At 40.6% G+C, this 19,897-nt stretch overlaps 1 protein-coding gene across 3 annotated transcripts in view; it reads left to right on the top strand.

Annotated features, from left to right (window-relative positions):
- The first annotated feature begins 2,060 nt into the window (after window positions 1-2,060).
- Window positions 2,061-19,897, top strand: part of JPH1 (junctophilin 1) — an 82,646-nt gene continuing 64,809 nt past the window's right edge. For all 3 annotated transcript variants that reach the window (XM_053985577.1, XM_053985587.1, XM_053985570.1), the window contains exons 1-2: window positions 2,061-2,506; window positions 8,842-9,598. In XM_053985577.1, coding sequence (XP_053841552.1) covers window positions 2,128-2,506; window positions 8,842-9,598 — 1,136 coding nt within the window. In that variant the 5' untranslated portion in view covers window positions 2,061-2,127. The remainder of the gene's footprint in view (window positions 2,507-8,841; window positions 9,599-19,897) is intronic.

The following is a 19,897-nucleotide window of genomic DNA, read 5'->3' as shown; positions in this document are numbered from 1 at the left end:
TTATCTTCTGTCAGAAGAAAGAAAACAGAAAATAAATTGAGTGAAAATAGTAAACTCCTCAAAGCACATGTGTCGTCACCACTATTGTTTCCAATCTTTTTCTTGAGGAAGAAATGCAAGACATGTAGGGCATAAAACTCAGTAAGCTCAAGCAATACTCAGAGAATACTGCACTGTATCTTCTTCAGCAATCCCACCCACTGCAACATTTTCAGACTTCCCCTCCATTCCCAATAACAGCTTTCCAAAAATACCATATTGCAGTGAAGGCCTCAGTCCTTAACTTCAGCACACTGTGTAGCCTTGTCCAATGATACATGGAAGACTGCATGTCTGTGTTACAGAAACAACCTTTTTGTCTGGTTTTCTACACTCCAAAACTATGGAACAAAATTTTCTGGGCTCAAAGGGGCATTGAAAACTTCCCCATCTTCTTGTGAAAAGGCACAAGTCTTTGACTGTGTCTTTTGCTCTTTGTATGTATGTGTCCAAATGTGAGCACTGTCTTCTATCTCCACATGTTCAAGCAGAACTAGAAATCCTCTTACAGCACAGAAAGAAGGCTTTGAAGCACACACTTCTTATGATGACAGGAGACAGCAGTATCAGTTATGGTGCCCAACTCTCCCCTAGAAAGAGCAGAAATATTTTGGCACTAAACTGTGTAAACCTGGCATAAAAACGTACACAGAAGAGTGTGTTGTGAAGCACAAAGTTCGAAAATTTATTCAAGTAATATGGGTATGTTTAGTATGTGCAATACTTTAATTTCATTTAGGTTTAAGTCAAAACTGCTTACATTTGGGCTGAATTTGGTATATTTCTGAAGCTTGACTGTTTCAATTTTTAATGTCTTGAATTCAAATCTTCCACTTGCAATTATATTTCTAACTACTAACATAGCCATTGTTATTTCTCTGCTTTTCCAAATAATCTGTGGCCAGATAGTACTATGACCCATGAGTAACAAATATGATTCATGCTTCTAACAAAATCCCCATTGAAAAAGGTTTTCTTTCATATTTTTTTTCCAGTCCTGATCTGTAACTGTGAAAGAACAGAAAGCCAGGATACTGTGACAGCAGCTTTCAGTCCCTTCCCCGCTATTCTCTCTGCAGTTTCTATGCTTATGTGTTTCTCCTGTCATTTGCCCTTACAATTTTTTATCTGATTATCAAATATCTGGCAAAGAAGCACTTGGCAGGATTTAGAGCTCTTCAGTCGCCTGATGATCACGGAGCTGATGGCATAATGGGAGGCTCCTAATGAAGTTCTCAGCCGTGCTGTCCCTGAAAAGCTTCAATACCACTCACGTTCTTTTTGTCCCGTATTTCTCCACCCGTGGAACTTGGTGGGCTTCACACATGATTTGGAAAAGGGACAAAACACAACTCGGTTGCGCTCTTCATGCACAATTTCAGCTTGAACCTCGTCTTCAAGCTCAGGGCAAGTAAGAAAAAAAAAAAAAATCAAACCAAAACCAAAACAAAGAATCACAAGTAGCACTCGGAAGCCCTCTCTTTTTGACTACTTGTTGCAGGCGCTAGCAGGTGTAGCAGCAACCTGCCCGGGAACCCGAGGGGCGGGCAGAGCCGAGGCGGGGCAGGGCACGGAACCACCTCCGCCCCCCGGGCATCGCGGGGGCCCCGGCCCGGCCTGCGCGCTCCCGGTTCGCCCCGCCCCGGGCCGGGCCGCGCTCGCCCCCGACCAGCGGGGGGCACCTTTTCCCGGGAGCAGAAAGCACACGGACACCGCCCCGGGAGCGAGCGGGCGAAGGCGACTGTTCCCGGGGGACGAGTCCGCCCAGGCGCGGCGGCCGCGGGCGCCGCCCCAGGAGCGCGCACCTGCCCCGCGGCAGCGGCGCGGCCACACCAGGGGCGGACCCGGGCGGGAGCGGAGGGGCGGGCGGGGAGGAGCGGGGGGCGGGCGCCGCTCGCCGCCGAGGGGCTGCGGCTGGGCTGGGCGCGGGCGGCCGGCCGGCGGAGCGCTCGCAGTCGCGGGGAACGCCGGGGCTGTCGGTCGGGCGGCGGGCGGGAAGGGAAGGCGAGGCAAGGCAGGCGGAGCAGGGAAGGGAGCGGAAGGCGGGCGGGAGGCGGCGGCGGCGCCGCGCTCGCCCCGCTGCCCTGGATGACGGGCGGCCGGTTCGACTTCGACGATGGCGGCACCTACTGCGGCGGCTGGGAGGACGGGAAAGCCCACGGGCACGGCATTTGCACCGGCCCCAAGGGGCAGGGCGAGTATGCCGGCTCCTGGTCCCACGGCTTCGAGGTGGCGGGCGGCTACACCTGGCCCAGCGGCAACACATACCTGGGCTACTGGGCGCAGGGCAAGCGCCACGGGCTGGGCGTGGAGACGAAGGGCAGGTGGATGTACCGCGGCGAGTGGTCTCACGGTTTCAAGGGGCGCTACGGGGTGCGGCAGAGCCTCAGCACGCCGGCCCGCTACGAGGGCACCTGGAGCAACGGGCTGCAGGACGGATACGGCGTGGAGACCTACGGGGACGGAGGTGGGCGCCGGCGGGGGGCGCCCCGCGCGCGGCGGCGCCGGGGGGCGGGAGGGAATAGGGGTGGGGGGGCGCGCGCCTGCGTGGGCGCGCCGTGGGAAGGGCCCCTCCTTCAGCCCCGCGCTCGCATCGCCGCCCTCGCGCCGGCGTCGCTTCTCCGGCCCCTGCCCGCGGCCGTGCGCCTTTCCCGGCGCCGTTCGCTCGGCGCCCCCGAGGCCCCGCTGGCGGCCGGGGAGCGCCACAGGTGCCTGGCGCCCGCCCCGCCCCACTCTCTGTGGAGCCGCCTGGCCCCGGCTGCGCTCCGAGCGCGCTGAGCTGTCCGGGCTCAGCGCTTTCTCCCGGCCAGCTGGTAGAAATCCGCATTACGGCCGCTGCAGACGGCTTTCCTTTCTCCCCGCCGAGGCGGCTCACGGGCTCCCTGCCCGAGGTAGCGATGGCCGGGTGGCCGCGCCTGGCTCGGGGAGCGCAGGCACCGCGAGCCCCGGCACCTCGTCCGCTGCGCACCGCGTTCGTGCGGGAACGGCGAGAACTTGTTATAATGGAGCCCTTGTGTCGCGCTGATGTGCGGGCTTTGTGCGCTCGATGCGCTCGGCTTGTAATCAGGAGGCTGGAGCTAATGGAGTGGGGACGCAGCTTGCGTAAAATCAATGAAACTTGGGTCCACCCTCGTACAATAACTCCTGTTTTTACCAAAATACGGGGTAGTTTCAAGCATTCTGTTCAAAGCACGAGGTGCGCAGTGCAGTCGCACAGACGTTCATCTCACACCCTTCCCCACGACAAAGCCAGTGTCCCAGGGCTGAGCCCGCGGTGGGCGTGCGGAGCGGCCATCCGCCCTCTGCTGAAGTCGGCAGCGGTCAAGTCAGGGTTCAGTGAGGTTAGCGAGCACTGGAGCTTACTTGAGTGCTCACTTACAGTTCTTGTAGCTCTGTCTCTTCATGCTCTGCACGATAAATAAGCTTGATACTCTTTAATTCAGCCTTTGCTGCTGTATTGTCATTGGCCTCGCTGGAAGTGCCACCTGCAACTTCTGCAGAGTTGCTCCTCAGCTAGGGACAAGGGAGCAGGTTTGGTCTGCTGTAACAGGAAGAAAAACGGGTCTCAGTTTTAGGATTAGAGAGTTGCTAAGATGTTTTTTTTACAGAAATGCTGCTTGCTTCAGCGTTCAGAAACATGTTCAGTTAACAGGCAAGTAATAGAATTTACCGAAATCTGAGGTACTGTTCACGTGATGTGACTAAAGGACTAACCCATGTAGCAGCTCTCAACTGATGCTTTTGCTGGTTTCTTCAAGGAATTTTGTCACATCATCTCTGGTCAAACTTTCAGGTGAATGGGTATTTTTGTATTAGGCAGAAAATTAGATATTTGCAGTTGGGCTCCTATTTTTTCTTTTCCAAAATAGAAAATATAGCAAGTTGGTAAGATTCAGTTCTTTCAGGCAAGGAAATGTGCAGTGGGTTTTGTACCTTTCTGTCCCCTTGTTTAGAGATATTTGTAGCTGTCCAAAAATTTTTTCCTGGTGTGGAAAGTTCTGATATTCAAAGGCAGCTATGTTTGTGGATCAATAAAAATAAAACAAAATTTAAAAAAAGACACCACCAAAATCAAAGTATGGAAGAGATCAGAATTTCAATTTCACTTTCATCACACAATGCACTTTTCAATTTTTATTATATTTATTTTGGCTAATTACAAGCAGTGGCTTTTTTTTTTCCTCTCCCTTCCCTTCTGGAAAAGTAAATTGCCATTCCAGTAAATCTTCTAGAAATCATTTTCTCAAAATGAAGTTGTTTTAATCCTTTTTTCTTCAGGCTTCTTATGGCATTTTAAAAAAATCTTCATATAGTGCTGGTTATTGGAGGTAAATTCTCTCAGTATTTAGACTTATGAAGAACAACATATGTCCTTAGAACAACATATGAAGGATCCAGTTCACTCCCTTAGCTGAAATCTGTTGTCATTGCTCCAGTCTTTTGCATGTTGCAGCTCATACGAACAGAGGGTGTGAAGTCCCATTGATTTTAATGAAAGTACTCATGAATGAAGCAGAGCAGTACGTCATAGATGTTTGCAGATGTGCTTTTGTTTCCATGCTCTGGGAACAATAGATGTATTTGCACACCAGAACAACATTTGAAATGGGTTTATAAGGAAACCAGATTTACACGTGTATCTTTAACATAATTTAAAACAGTTGCAGGAAAACTCTCTGTTCATGAATACCAGAGAATACCAATGTAGAGAAATAACTCATTAGACTATGCCAACTGCCAGTTTATTTTCAAACTCACTACAATGCTAGCTTTATAATGCTAGCTCTTTGCAGCTAGCTTTTTGTTTGGTTGGTTTTTTTTAGTGTATCCCCATACATTGCTTTAAAATGCACTGGTGGTATTATGAGATATCATTGAAGGAAAAGGAGAATAAGCATTGACAGTGTTCCTCAGTTTTGCACACAACATTTTTCATGACATGAGTAATATATGTCATGCTGTGTTTAGATGCTTAAAATTGTCACTCAGTCAAATCTCTGAGGAAAACACTGTGGCTTATAAACCATGATACTTCATTCATTGCATGTGATTACATTGGGCTTTCAAGTGGCCCGTCTATCTGTCCCCTGCAGCAATCCTGATTTTTGTGCCTCCCTTAAACTTCCTAGGTTTTGTTAATCTGCGTGAAGATGCAAAGCCTACCAGAGGAGTGACTATGGCCTAATTTGAAACTTCAGTATGTCTAAATTGGTTATGTATGGTCCTTCCAACAACAGCAAAAACCAATTGCATGTTGTCATTCCACAGAGGGAGATCGGGGAAAAAGCACCCTGAAGCAAAGGTCACATATGTTCATTGATTTCTGAGATGTCTCCTTTCTCGGTCTACGCTTATTTAACATTTGAGCGAAAAAAGTGTGCAAAAGTCTTAATGCAACAACAGCTTTTTTAAACTATAGAATATCTAAGTAAAGGATAAGAGCAAGTGGAGTAGTTAAGTGGGTCCTTGGCCTCTCAGTTTTTTTCACAGTGTAGTTTTAAATTTTAGCTGCAAGTGGGCAATGACATTTACAGCTGTAAGATGCACCAAGGGTGTTTTAGAAGGGATGGCACACTGTAACTAAGGAAACAGATTATGAAATTATATCTTAGAACAACTTGCCAACAAAAAGAAGAGGAAAAAAATTACACTTTCTAATAGCTCTGAAGCTTAAAATATGAACACCTTTTCAAGAGAACCAATTAAACACCAGATGGATGGTCAGCAGTTGTGGCTGTATGTTTCTTCAGTTACAAAGGATAGCAAGCCTAGCTTTTGAAAAATTAGTCCTAAACAATGTTACTATTTGTTACTATTTTATGGTAAATATAATTTTAAATTATGTTGGTAATTACAGTGTTAATTAAAATTGTGATAATTGACCTTTAGAGGAACTGCTTTGAACAACTATCCTGTAAGGTGAGACAGAATATGGTGTGTTTGTTGATGTATCATTCATATTTATCTCTATCTAGAAAGAAGGTAAATACTGCATGTTTTCATCTTCATATATGGGAAAAGCTTTTTCGTTGTGTCTTATACATTATTATATTTAATTATATTGCAATATACCTTGTCTTGCTTGTTTAAAGAGTTCTAAAATTTATAGAAGAAGGTGATGCAGTTAAAGTCTGATATAGTCAGTCAAATTACTGTACAAGGTTCTTGTATCTACATTCTGGACACTGCTCTCCATATGTCATTGAAATACTTTTCCTTTAAAATGTGAGTTGAAAAACCAAGGAAAACTAGTTGGCTTTTTAGTATTAGTATCAGAAGCCTTTCCATTGACAGATCTGTAATAGAATGATAAGTGTTACCTGCTACACTGCATAAAACTCAGCCTAAATATCTCATACATTTTTAAGACTAAATGAGTATGAATCTTCCATTTTCTTTTTTACTATTTTCTCTTTAGAAGAATCTGGCATGGGTTTTATTTCCCCCCAAAAAAGGAAAATTAGACTAGTGAATAGCAGCATATTAATTGTTCTTGTTTTAATGCCCTTAAGGGCAGCAGCAAACACTTCCCTTCTTTCTAGAGTAGTGAAAAATACAAGTCTTAAATTAATTAATTAATTAATTTTTGAGCTTTCCATTAAACATATGTTTATTAATTAAAATATTAGTAAGAAAAAGAGGCTGACCTTTTATACTTCTTTAAAATTCTGTACTGAAATAGTTGATTGTGCTTAAAGTCTGATGTTGTAAGCAGCATGGAGAGCAATAATTATGAGATGCTCCTCTAATGTAATATTGCAGTATAATTAAAATTAAACTTAGATTTATTATTTCAAAATTAACTAGTGCAGAACAATAAAGGGGTTATAATATGTAGCAATAAGTGTATGCAGCCAGATTCTTAGTTCCAGTAAGTCATTACAGATCCTAGAAATAATTAGGGACAAAATGAAGTAATTTGTGCTCATAAAATATTAATGTATTTCCAGGAATTTTCTGTTTATTAAAACAAAAAAAAATAGATTGTGGCTGTATATTTGCAGTATTTACAGAACATATCATACCAGTGCTTTGTGCTCATGTTTCTATTTGTTCTTCCCCATATGCTGAGTTTTTTTAAATAATCATGTTCCTAGATTCAGCACCCTTACAACCACTGCAGTAGTAGGTATCCAGGATACAGAGAATGAGAAAGAAACTAAGAAAGTTATTTGTTTGTTTCAGCAGCCATCTGTTAAAAACCTTCCACTTGGTAGAATTTTCAACCAACATGAAATAGTTACGTTTTGGAACCTTTCTAGTATTATATAATAGCAAAAACAGACTTAGGAAATTTAATTTTGTGTTAACACTGAAATACAAGTTAGCAGAAGAGGTAAAGAGTAAGTCAGTACTTGATAAATGTGGACACGTACACAACCAAACCAGTATGTATATATAGAAGAGATTGAACCTCAAAGCAAAGCAATCTTGGATCTACATCTTTAACTGCAGGTACTTCACAAATATTTTCACAAAAATGTTAACAATCACTGAATTTGACATTTGATATTTAGTTCTCTGACTAGTTAATAGGTGCTCCAACTGAAGTAGATCAAATTTTTTTAAAAAATTAGATTGCTTATTCATCCCTCTGTAAAAATATTCAAAGTAGCTTCTAAAAAAAAAAAAAACCAGCACTAGGTGGGTGAGCAACTTCATTTTAAGGAGCTTAAAGTAGTTTAGTGGGAATTAGAGTGAAATTACATCACAAAATAAGTTATCTTCTACTTGCTAGTTACCGTATCCGTGCAACCTTCCTTTGGAGCCTCTGTTAGAAATGGCCTTCAGAGAGCAGACACTGGCAAGTGTCAAAATGAAAATGCCTTTCAAGAATACAAGAAGAAAAATTGCTGTAGTAATCTGATAAAGGTGGGGTTTGGCTCCAGTGCAACTTTGCATGGCCATCTATGACTTTTCATATTGCATACCATATTCCCTCCTTATATTGCTGTTTAAAACTTTTTACAAGAGTAGTTACAATTAACTGTTTGCTAGAATGTTGTGCAGTGTTTTGTTATGCCTTGCCTTTCTTACATACTGCAGAACAAATGAAAGGCAAAAAAAGGGCTAAAGATCCTTCTGTCAGAGAGCATAAGACAGAATGCAGTGCATGTTTATGTACTGGGGATACCAGAAAGTGTTGGTATAAAGAGCTCATAAAGAAAAAGGTGTCCTAAGGTTTTGTTCATTCATTCAAATCCGCACAAAAATTTTAAAATATTTAATTTTACAATGGAGGTTTATGACAGAGGATCCAAAAGGCCATCTGAAAACAATCTGTCAAATAGCTCCTGACAAGGCGAGGTCTGTAGTCACCTTAAACCCACAATAATAGAATGGTTACTTCTCCTACTTGCTCTTTCTGTGGGCAGCTGGGCACAAGAGCTGTAAGTGTCCTGCTTTCTCCCTTCTCTCCAGCCCTCTCTCCCTCCTCAGCTGACTACATATAATGTGTGTCTGTTTCTGCTGGCCACCTCCTATCAGTCCACCTTAAAAAAATGTTGAGAGAGTCCTGCTTTAGAAATTTCTCCCAATTTTTTTTTCTCCTGGACAGATCCATTAAAAAAACACTTATGATTATTGTTACTGTGTTACTTGCCGAAATAAATCAGCTGTGAAAGTGAAGGATTTGCTTTAAAATAATTTTAAGTAAAACAAGTAACAAAAGTAGGTTGTCTGTGTCCTGTGCATCTCTTCTTACCAAAATCAGAGCTGGCAATGTAGTGTTTCTTGTAGCATATTGGATGGAGAGGGCTAGGTAAACAGCTTCCTAAATTTAACTTCTTATTACTTTAAAAGGTACCTACCAGGGGCAGTGGACAGGAGGGATGAGACATGGATATGGTGTACGTCAGAGTGTACCCTATGGCATGGCCACTGTGATCCGTTCACCTCTCCGAACATCTCTGGCGTCACTTCGAAGTGAGCAGAGCAATGGCACTGTTCTGCATGACGTCACTTCTGACAGTCCAGCTGGAACAAGAGGAGGATTTGTGCTCAATTTTCACAGTGATCCAGAAGCCATGGGCATTAAGAAAAAAGGAGGCTTATTCAGAAGAGGATCCCTTCTTGGTAGTATAAAACTTAGAAAATCGGAGTCTAGGTCATCGATATCTAGCAAACGGAGCTCTGTAAGGAGCGATGCTGCTATGAGCAGGATTAGTTCTAGTGACGCCAACTCTACGATTAGTTTTGGAGATGGTGACTGTGATTATAGCCCTCTGGAAGACCATGTTGATGCTACCACTACAGAAGCCTATATGGGTGAATGGAAGAACGACAAGCGCAGCGGTTTTGGTATCAGTGAGCGTTCAAATGGTATGAAATACGAAGGAGAGTGGCTGAATAACAGGAGGCATGGATATGGATGTACCATGTTTCCAGATGGCACCAAAGAAGAGGGAAAGTACAAAAATAACATTTTGGTCCGTGGAATAAGAAAGCAACTTATACCAATACGAAACACAAAAACTAGAGAAAAGGTGGATAGAGCAATAGAGGGTGCACAGCGAGCAGCTGCCATGGCAAGAACCAAAGTGGAAATTGCAACCTCAAGGTAAGTTATCAAATGGAAGGTTGTAAACCTTTGTGTTAGTGAGCACTTGCTGACCTTTCAGTTTCATGTGTGTAGCTCTGTTGACTTTAGTGGCATTACGCATGTGAAACTTAGAAATTCAACTCATTTGAGTAAAGAGTTTGTGTTTGTTCCATAATATATTGTAAAAGCAAATTTCCATTCTTGTTACATGTCTGCTTTCTCTCAAGAACTGCTGCATTATGCCTTTAAATCTGTTTGGAAAATAAAACTGGTGAGGAAAGTAGTGAATTATTTGGGGGAAATGAGGTAAAGTTTGAATATTTTCCCATAAGCATGCTCCAGTTATGCTTATTTTATTGCCAGGTTTTTTGGTAGCATCTGAAACTCACTGAAGTTGCCCATTTGACAGTAGGCATCTTAAGATGCGTCTCTTTTTCTGAGAAATTGTGGTAGGAGCAGCATAAGAATAATGGTCAAGGATGTTGTGCTTAGAGGCTGTTGATGTGGTTGCCAGGGCAGTATCTGCTGAAAGAGTTCTTTATGAGGACTCTTCCATTTTGGAGCATGCTTCTCCTCAACTCATCTGATCATACAACCACCACATCAAATAGTGGAGGTCAGCTTCTCCCTGTGCCTCTGACAAATGTTTGAGATGGGAGAAGTGTATGGGTATTGGTAGTGGAGGTAGTGGAGGAAAGTGTCGTTTTCACTTTGAACTGCTAACCAACAACCAAGCGAAGTTGCTTGAAATGGAATTATTGCAAATTAAATAAGTACAGACAATTTTAATTGGTTTTGTTGTTAAGTTTGAGAGCTCTTTAAAAAGCTGTTTCATTTTTATTGCCTTCCAGTAAGTTGCTGTGGTAGTTTCTCTATTGATGGCTTTAGTTTGTTTCCTCAGGCAGACTTTTCTTGAAATATGCTTTGAATAAAAAAAAAACCAGAATCTAGAATGTGCATGAAAGAAAATCTTCATGCTATTTTAGAAAGAGGATGTCACATTACTCTTCGAGCTGAAAACTGCTTCCTAATTTAGTGTGGTCACTAGTGTGTCCCCAGTGACTACCCTTTTCCTGACAGTCATAAGAAATACAGAAAATACAAAAAACTGCTTAAGTGGGAGAGCTCGAATATATAAAATGCTCACAGCAAGAAGTAGTCGAGACACTAAGATGAAGAATGTAAGATACCGTTAAAGGACCTTTCTGAGAACTGGTCATGTAAATAACTAAAGGGTTACTTGGTTACTTTTATAATTATATGTAAGGCATTATATGACAGCATACCATATTAGTAAAGCAGATCAGTAATACCTAATTTTAAGAAAGTACTGGATCCCATTCATGTTCTGTCAGTACATAGTAAGCCCTAGTTTTAAGAAAAACCTAGGTGGGATGTATGGAAAGGGGGAGTCACCCCTTTGAGTCTGTGTAAAGCTATTAAAAAGCTGTCGTCTGAGACCATTACATTCCAAGGCACGGTGTATGCACTTCCTCTTCAAGAAGTGTCTCTGAAGTGTTTTGTTTGCTTTTCCTTCCCTTTGATTTTTAGGTGGAGGACAGAGTTCAAATTGCTTCTTTTGGAACAATTCATCAAAACAATGTTGATTTATTGAAAATATGTTTTTGAAAGTTGTAGTGCAGCTGCGACCAGGGACAATCTCTCCCTTTGGTTTCTCAGCTAAAAATCTCTCTGAAATACTCCCATGACTACCAGGATAGACAGCAAGATCACAGATTCAGGTGTTCTCTCTTTTTAGTAGCCACTGTACCAACTGTGCTGACACTGATTCAAAGGCCAAGAGACCTGACACCAAGCTGGGCAACATCAGGCATGAAGGTAATATTCACTTCTGAGGGCATGTTGGATTCCCCTAGCAAGAATGGCAAGACCTTTCCTATCTCGCAAATTTTCAGAGTTGTTTTGAGCATCTACCAGTAGGAGCAAGGCCACGGCCGCTGGTGAACTAAAGAACTGTCTTTCCCAAACTGTCTTTACCAAGTTTTTACCAAACTGATATATTAATAATACAGTCATTCTTTGGACCGTAGCATTCTTGCAATGTCTTCCTAGATGCACATGAGGATGGTGGTCTTGTCTGTCTCCCAACAATTACCACTGCACAAAAAAAGTCTAGGAGAAGTGCCTTCTATAATTTCTCTAATGTGTAATACATACAAAGGTGGTTCCGCCCATATGGCATAACCTCACTGCACAGTGGCCTTCTGTGTTTCAGACTGGACAGATGTCACCAGCACTGTGTGCTTGCTGTAGGTTCCCATACCCTTAGTTGAAGAGCTAACTAGAAAGACCTTTTCTCACCCCAAAAACCATCAAACCAAAGAGCTAGAAATCCTTACTCTCATCCAGATACCTTCCTTTTCCGTGCAGCTTGGAGTTGTATGCTATTCCTCTGCGTTTTTTATTCCCAAAATATTTGCTCAGCCAAATGGAAACAGACTATAGTCCTCTTCATAGCTCCCTGCTGGTCATGACAGGCTAGGCTAGTACTTTGACCTGTGACAGATGTCCACACAGGCTTCAATGACACCAACCACTGTTTTGCTTTATATTCCCAATGTCTTTTTATGTCTAAAAGTCATCTTTAGTAATCTGTGTAATCTTCCTTTGTCTAAAGTGACAGTTTTGTACACAGACAAAAATATAAAAGTTGGCATAAGTAGTGCTTCTCTGAACCTGAATTTACATTGGCTCTCCTGACTTAACTTTTGGGTTTTTGAGGTATTTGTACTGAGGTGTTTTGAAAATTACAGCAGCATTTTTTCAAAAGATAGCAGATTGCAACATTGTACGATGTATAAAAAACTGCTGTATCAGGGAAATAATTACTAGCTTCTGCTACACAGATGTGTATTCAAAACAGATTAGAAATCAGCAGTGAATAATTTTTTTTAAATTACAGTGCAGCTTAATAGATTTGATTGTGTATTAGTTTTACCAGCTGTATTGAAGAAAAAATGTTTTGGCATAAATATAAAAATCACAGAATTTGAGAAACTTCAAAAGTATGCTTATTACTTTCCCTTTTCAAAACTTTCAAGGTGCCTTTTAAAAAATATCATTATTAGGGAGAGTAATTAATTCAAATCCATCTTTAATGCATTGTACTAAAAGCAGTCAGGTTTATATGCCTTATTTGCGGTCTTCCTGTCTAAGAGGAGAAGCTGCTTTCCAGAAATGATTGATTATTCTCTATACATGTGAAGTGCTTTAAATGCTGGAAGATGTACTTTTGGAAGAGATTAAAAAGCTCCATGTGTTGACTCAACAAGAGTCAAGTGGAAACTCATTTTGAGGATATCATGTAATTCTCACTGTAGGGATTTTGAACTTTCTTTTCATCACTGTCATGTGTCTCATTCAAAGGAGATATCCCTCTGCAGTTCAATATAAACAGGAATTACATTAGGGCACTTCTTTCACAGTATGAAAATTACTTAAGTTCTCATTATACTGTATTATATTAACTTGGCCTTCATCAATACTTATGTACAGTATGAAACTGTATTGTTTCTGGAATTCGTTTTCAGAGTTTGAACATAAACTTACCTTATAATACTCAGTGTCATAGGGTGTTCTTAAAACACATCATCCTGTAAGTGGACATGAAGCATTGGAAGCAAAAGGAATGATGTTTGTTTACTAACAACCCTTCATGTTCCATATTCTTTCAGAAAAGTGAATTGAGCATTCAGAGCCAGGCCTTTTTCTTTTTCTTTTCTTTCAAATGTTTTCTAGCTCATTCTCCCCTTAAATGTATTTTTCTTTAAGTGTCAACTCTCTGAGGAAAAGCAAAATTTGCAAGGACACAGAGGGACATGATAAAAATACAGTCAGGGTAAGAAATATGAACCAGAAGATAGTGCATGAAGGAAAAGGGAGAAAGAAATCAAAAGATAAAAATATTTCCTTGTTGATACTTTCCTTACATTTCATTGATCTTTCAGATCATAAAAGAAACAGATTCGAGAATTTAAACTTCTTGTTTATTCTCCTTTTTCACACAAGCTAAATACTTATAATTACTTCAAAGTTTTTAGTGAGTTTTAAGTGAAGTGTATGTATTGTCATAATATGCCATGAGAACTTAAGACCACCTTAACAGCAATATTGTAATGGGTTCTCATTACATGAGCACCTGAGATTTGGTGAAGCATAATGGTTCCTTTGTGTTAGGCACTGCACAAATTATGCTGTCTGGAGACCTTGCAGTCTGGGAAAATGGCAGTGCCCAACAGATGAAAAGAAGCTGGCAAAAGACTGGATTGCGAGAACAAGATAACGGTAAAATCAGTATCTTGCTACTAATAATATGGAGCAGTTCCTCCTTGTTAATTAGCTGTCTGTGTCAGACAGCAGTGACTAGCAAGCCTCTAGTCACTCTAGTGCTCCTTTTAAGTGGAGCACTGAAGGGGGATTAACTGCCATCTTCTGCAGTGATTTCTTTTTCAGAGCATCTTTTTTTGACAGCTCAATTTTATTTTTAACATGTTTGTGTCCAAGTCCACAGATGCTAGAGCTAAATTTCAGCTTTTATTTTTTTTAATAGTAACTACTGAAACTGGGGTTGTGATCCTGTCTCACAAGCAGGCTGCTTTGTTCTGTGTGGCTCCCAAGGAGTCTTAAGTTGTTAGATGTGGGTGCAGGAGGAAGGTACAGCAGGATTGACTTGGTAGTGGAGACCCAGAATAACAATTTTGTTTGGGTGTGAACCCACCTTCACAACATGGACTTTCTTGGGTCCCTGCTTTCCCTTGCAGTCATCATGGCCTCGAACCAGCAGCTGACTTGGGTAATGTCCAGTGCTGAGGATGAGTCAGAGAACTCCAGGTTACTCTGAGTCCTGGCCTGGTGCTGCCTTAGCCTAGGCTTGGGCACTTGGCATTGGCTTCAAGTTGCTGGGCAGCACCTCTGGCTCAGCTGTCCACCCCAGAGCACCCCGGTCCACAGTACAGCAGTTACTTAAGAGCCCACTGCTTATATTTTTCATAACTTTGATTCAGAGTAAGCTTCAGTATGCTGTGCTGCATGGGGGGGTCATGTGGAGTGTGTTGAAGTCTCAGGAAACAGTACTAGGTGGTTTATTAGGCAGGTCCTTTGTTGTGTTCGTTGCCTTGTGTGACCAGTGTGCTCAGCTTGACCTGAACAAACTGTGATTTCTAGGGAGAGCTGAAATTACACGCGTGTGATAGTACAGTTTGTGTCCACACTAGAAGGCAGCTGCCCATCATTCCAAACAGCATTGAATTATTTGTGGCACACACAGCTTTCCATGATGGATTTAGCTGACTCTACCACTCTCACTTTACTCAAGAAACTAAACTGGACACTTGCAAGCCTGGTGCCTCACGCCTTGGAGATGCTTTACTTATTATAGCTGAAATATGAACATTGTGTTTAGGAATAGGATCCAGCAAATACCAAAGGTATTTATATAAGACTGCTTGCTTCAGTACAAAAAGCTGCCTAAGGTTCAAAATGAAATCACTTTTAATCAATTTGCTACATAGTTTGTTTGAAGATAACAAATGAAATGCTGTGGTAAAACTTAAAATAGGTCTTGAGCTACTACAGATAGTAATTTTAAAGTTAATTCTGTATTCTTTATAGAAAACCAAATGTTCTTTGATTCCTGTGGGAGTAACACCACTAACTTCTTTGGGGTACATACTCCCTCAGATTTAACAAACAATTTATTGGTAAAAGAATATAATCTTGGACTACTCCTCAGTTATTTGCTGGGTAGTTCATAATACACCTGTGTGAAACATACAAATCGTATAAACATCACTACAAAGATTTTGTTTTTTACTTTCTTAGTATTTAATGCACCAAGATTGCATGGCTGAAAATATGCAAAATTAGTCCTCTACCATCTCTCGGCTTGAAATTTTAAAAAGCCTCTAATATTTTGTTTTTTATCAAATTACCTATATCCAAATATACCTGCCTACAACCTTAATAGGGATTTAAGTTTTTTTAAAGCAGTTCTGGTGTGTATCCAATCTTATCTTGTGTTTGTATTAGACACAGAATTGTTACTTGAGAGTTGCTTTTCTAAATTGTTTAAAATCAGGAGATTGCTAGTACAAGATTGGAAATATTCAGTGTTTTCAGAACATAAATGAAAAAATACTGCACCACTGCTTTTAAAATAACCTTCTAAGAAAGCCTTTTTTTTTCTGTACAAACATTCTTGAAATATTTCTTTATTCAGGTGATAAGGGGTTTTTCCCCCAGTTTCCAGAATTCTTAATTCAGAAGCAGAGAGGATTTTTGCAGTAGTAGCCCAGCAGATGCACATGATAACATTAAGGCTTTTTTTTTTAATGATACTCGGATACACAAAGAGACTAGTATTTTTTGTAGCCACAGAAGATGAGTTGTTAGGTAGTTTCTCCCCTTAGTTTTTATACAGCATGTCAGTTTTGATCTGTATTACAGCAGTTGTTCCAAAGCTAAGCTGCAAATAGCATGTGTCTGTACTGACTTGCTGGAGAGTTTCTGTGATGGGAATAAATACCCATTTAAAAACCAAAATCTGGATCGTTGGTACTGGTTAGTCATGTATGAACTGTAGAGTTAAGTCATTAGGTTTATGTTATTGATTGCTATAAAAATACTCTCAAAACCAAAAAGATATTTTGTATTTCTGCTATATCCAGTACAGTTGCATACATAGGTCTAGTGGTACTAGTTGGAGCTCGAGTAATTTACTTGATGTTTTGCTCAAAGACTAAATCAACTCATATAGAACATTCCCAGCTTATTTCTTCCAAGAGATAAGAAAACTTGCTATCATCTAACTGTAACATTGTCAAACAGTATTCTGTAGAGTAGCATGTTTCTTACTGAACAGCTACAGCAGAAAAATACTCATTAAAATGGTTAATTCATGCCCCCTACATTGATCTAATTCCGTATTTCCCAAATAACAATTGATTCATTTTCTCAAAACCGGTGTAGTTCAATGAGTAGTACTGTTTGTTTGAATACTAATGGATCAGTGATACATATTATGACTTCTCTTCACATTTCTGATGATTAATACATTTTTCGGCTTTATGTAACAGATTTCAGTACATACTCGCGTACACTGACCTGCATTCTTTTGCCTGTCTCACTGTGGTCGTCTTCTTTCAGTACTCCTCTGTTTGCACTTTGTTTTTCTGCTTTTTTTGTTCTTCTTCAGTTCTTTGCTTTCGTTGTCTGTGGAGGTAGAGGCACAATCTCTTTGTGGCTAGGGTCCAGGAATAAATTTCTCCACTGAAGTTTGCCTCTCTCAAACCCATGTAAGCGTTTAACATCTGAAACAACCTATTGATTATTCCTGTTGTCCTCTCAAGATTTAGTATTCCCAGATCTGCTGAATAGAGGTAGTCTCCCAAGAGCTCATTCCCAAGGTCACCTTAAAGCTACTTATAAATAAAGTTAGGGTTGTTCTGCTTGACACATCACTCTTACACTTAAATTGAACTTCATTCACCATTAAGAGTGATCAGTGCGTTTTGTGCAGCCCTTCATTGTAGTTGTACCTCAGACTTCTCTGATGCTGCCATTTACAAATTCAGTCACTACTGTTCAAGCTTTTCCTTGGCATTTAAGAATGATGTGGGTTCTCAACCCTGAGCCCACAGTATCCAGCGTTAAACCACAGCTGAGAGAACCAGTCATTTAGTCTGTCCTATTATGTTCTGTTTCTGAATTAAATTTTTATTCATTTAAGCACTTCTTCTTTCTCTTTTTTTTTATCTTTATTTCTAGACTTTTTTGGTGAGGAATGCTATACTTCGGTTCTACTACATTAAAAGTAGGGATTGATGAGAAATGATGGTATTACTGTTTTGCATTTAAAAGCCAGAGATTTCCTTCGAGTATCTGATTAAAATGAAATCAGTTAAATGTGAATTTTCAGCTCTTTTGTTCTAGGGGGTTAAGAAGACAGGTTTCCACATCTCTTTTCTCTTACCACTCTGAATAAGGTGGGTAAGGCTTACCTTACTGCTATAATGCAGCATCTCCAATTCCTGCTTGCCTCAGATGTTACTGGCATATACAAGAAGAGGCAGAGGTCATTTTGCTACTGCTTTAGCTTTCCTTACTGGCTTTGGAGTGAATAATTTCGAAGATATTTCTTCTCTGAATTTTTGGACTACTTAATAAATAAAGGTATTGGATCATGACACTCTTAGTTTTGCAAAAAACTTGAAGTCCAAACATGGAAACAAGCAAGACTCAAAAGATTGTCACTGTTGAGGTGGCCTGTGGGCAGATACTAGCATGCATCACAGCCCTAGTGTGTTGTTATCTGGGGGCAGGATTTCATACCTGTTGCTGATTAAAAACTTGATTTCCAAAGGGAAAAGAAAGAAGACCAAGAAATCTGGATGATCACTAAACTGAAGTGACTTCCTAGGATCTGGCTGTGTCTGTGTGCACACGTGTGCATGTGTTCTGCCCAAGTTCACGTTTTGAGCTCCTTCACTTGCAGGAATTCGTGATGTCAGTTGTATAAGCATCTTAGGAATATCCTAAAAACAAAGGATATAATGCCAAGCACTAAGATACAAAACATACTTCATGAAAAATGAGGGAACCATCTCTAAAGGTGCTTAAAAGACATGTAGATGTGGTACTTAGGGACTTGGTTTAGTGGTGGACTTGGCAGGTGGATAAACTTTGTACTTGATGGTCTTAAAGGTGTTTTGCCACCTAAACAATTCTGTGGTTCTGTGAGCAAAAGTTAAGACTGTAACCAGACAGGTGCCAGTTGTCAGAATGCTTTGTGAAGATGCAGTGGTGAACCACATTAAGCATATGGGTGTCTCTTTCCCATATGTCTGTGTTGGGAGTCCTGTCTCTACCTTAATGTGTCTTGATGAAGGACATATTTTCAGTTTTACTGAAAATCCAATTATTTTTCATGTTTTAAATGTTTCTAAATTTGTTACCATTCACAACATCATTTTCTGCTTCAGAGAAGAGTTCAGTTTTAGAACTGAACAGCTAAGTTGGTGACTTATTGTGATACGCAGAAATGTTTCATTTGTACACATCTGTTGAAGTATTAGTCAGTGGTTTCTGGTGAAGAGGCTTTCTCTTTCTTCCAGGGGTGACTAGATTCCTTGTGCAAAACTTTATTCATCTTGGGAGGTCTAATGTTGCCCAGCATTCACATTTTCTTAAAGGGTATAGGTATAAATATTGTTTTATATTCTCAGTGGATAATGAAATACGAGAAAAATATCATAATGATGTGTTACAATCCCGAGCACTGTTTGATAGTATATGCCATATCAGTGAGGAGTGTTGTTTTATTTCCTAATTCAGAGTTTATACCTGTTCCAGAAATTGATTTTAAGACAGAAATGGGACAGATAAAAATTAGTGTATATTTTGTATGCTTAAAGTTTAGACCATCTGCAAGAGATGTAGTTGTATTACTTGCTCATAATTGAGCTTTATACAACTACTTGTTATCAGGAAAAGGCACTAAACATTTTCACCTTGAAGTCTGTGTCTGTGACATGCACAGATATGATGCATTTCTGATGGAAAAATGGTTGATGGAGCTCTGAGAGTGAACCTTTTTTAGCAGAAGGATTAAAGTACATAGCATTTAGCTTTTAGCTCTGCTGGGTTGGTGAGCAAAAAATGCAGAAAGCAATTAGTCAAAATTAGAGTTCTGAATAAATTTACCAAGGAGTTTGGACTAAATTTGATTTAATATTCTCTTCAAATTTAAGTTGATCAGGATATGCTTTAAATGGCTTTTAACAGTTCACTGGTTAGTTCCATCTTTGTAATGTAACAGATACTTGATTTGAATTCACTTGCTCCTTACACTTGTGATTAGATCATTATAAATGTGATCATGAAGTCTGTGTACAGTTGTGAGTTACCTGCTGAGAGATGACATGCTGCATAACATGATGAACTTTGGTTGCAGACCTCCGTGGTGAGTGAGCAGCATGAAGGAGCTGGTGTCTCTCTGAGAAAGGTAGACCTCTTTCTCTTTGAGAAAGGTAGACCTACAGATAGACCATCAGAGGTCTCACACACTTGTTTGAACACCTAGATTTTTGCTGTTTCCAGCAAGGATGAAGCCAGACTGGAATCTTTTCACTACAGAATACTGTTAAATTTTGGACCATTATTAAAAGTCCTCAGAAATGTTGAATTGTGTCCTGGTATTTAACTAGGGGTTGCACAAGGCTTGGGTCTGTGAAATGCGTGAGTTCATTTCCTCATAATGAAAGTTCTCCCATTTATTTGCTATTTCACAACATATTTAAT

Source organism: Vidua macroura, chromosome 1, assembly GCF_024509145.1.
Source record: "Vidua macroura isolate BioBank_ID:100142 chromosome 1, ASM2450914v1, whole genome shotgun sequence".
Lineage (NCBI taxonomy): Eukaryota > Metazoa > Chordata > Aves > Passeriformes > Viduidae > Vidua > Vidua macroura.
Note: the sequence above shows the minus strand (reverse complement) of the source record. Positions and strands in the feature narration are given on the sequence as shown.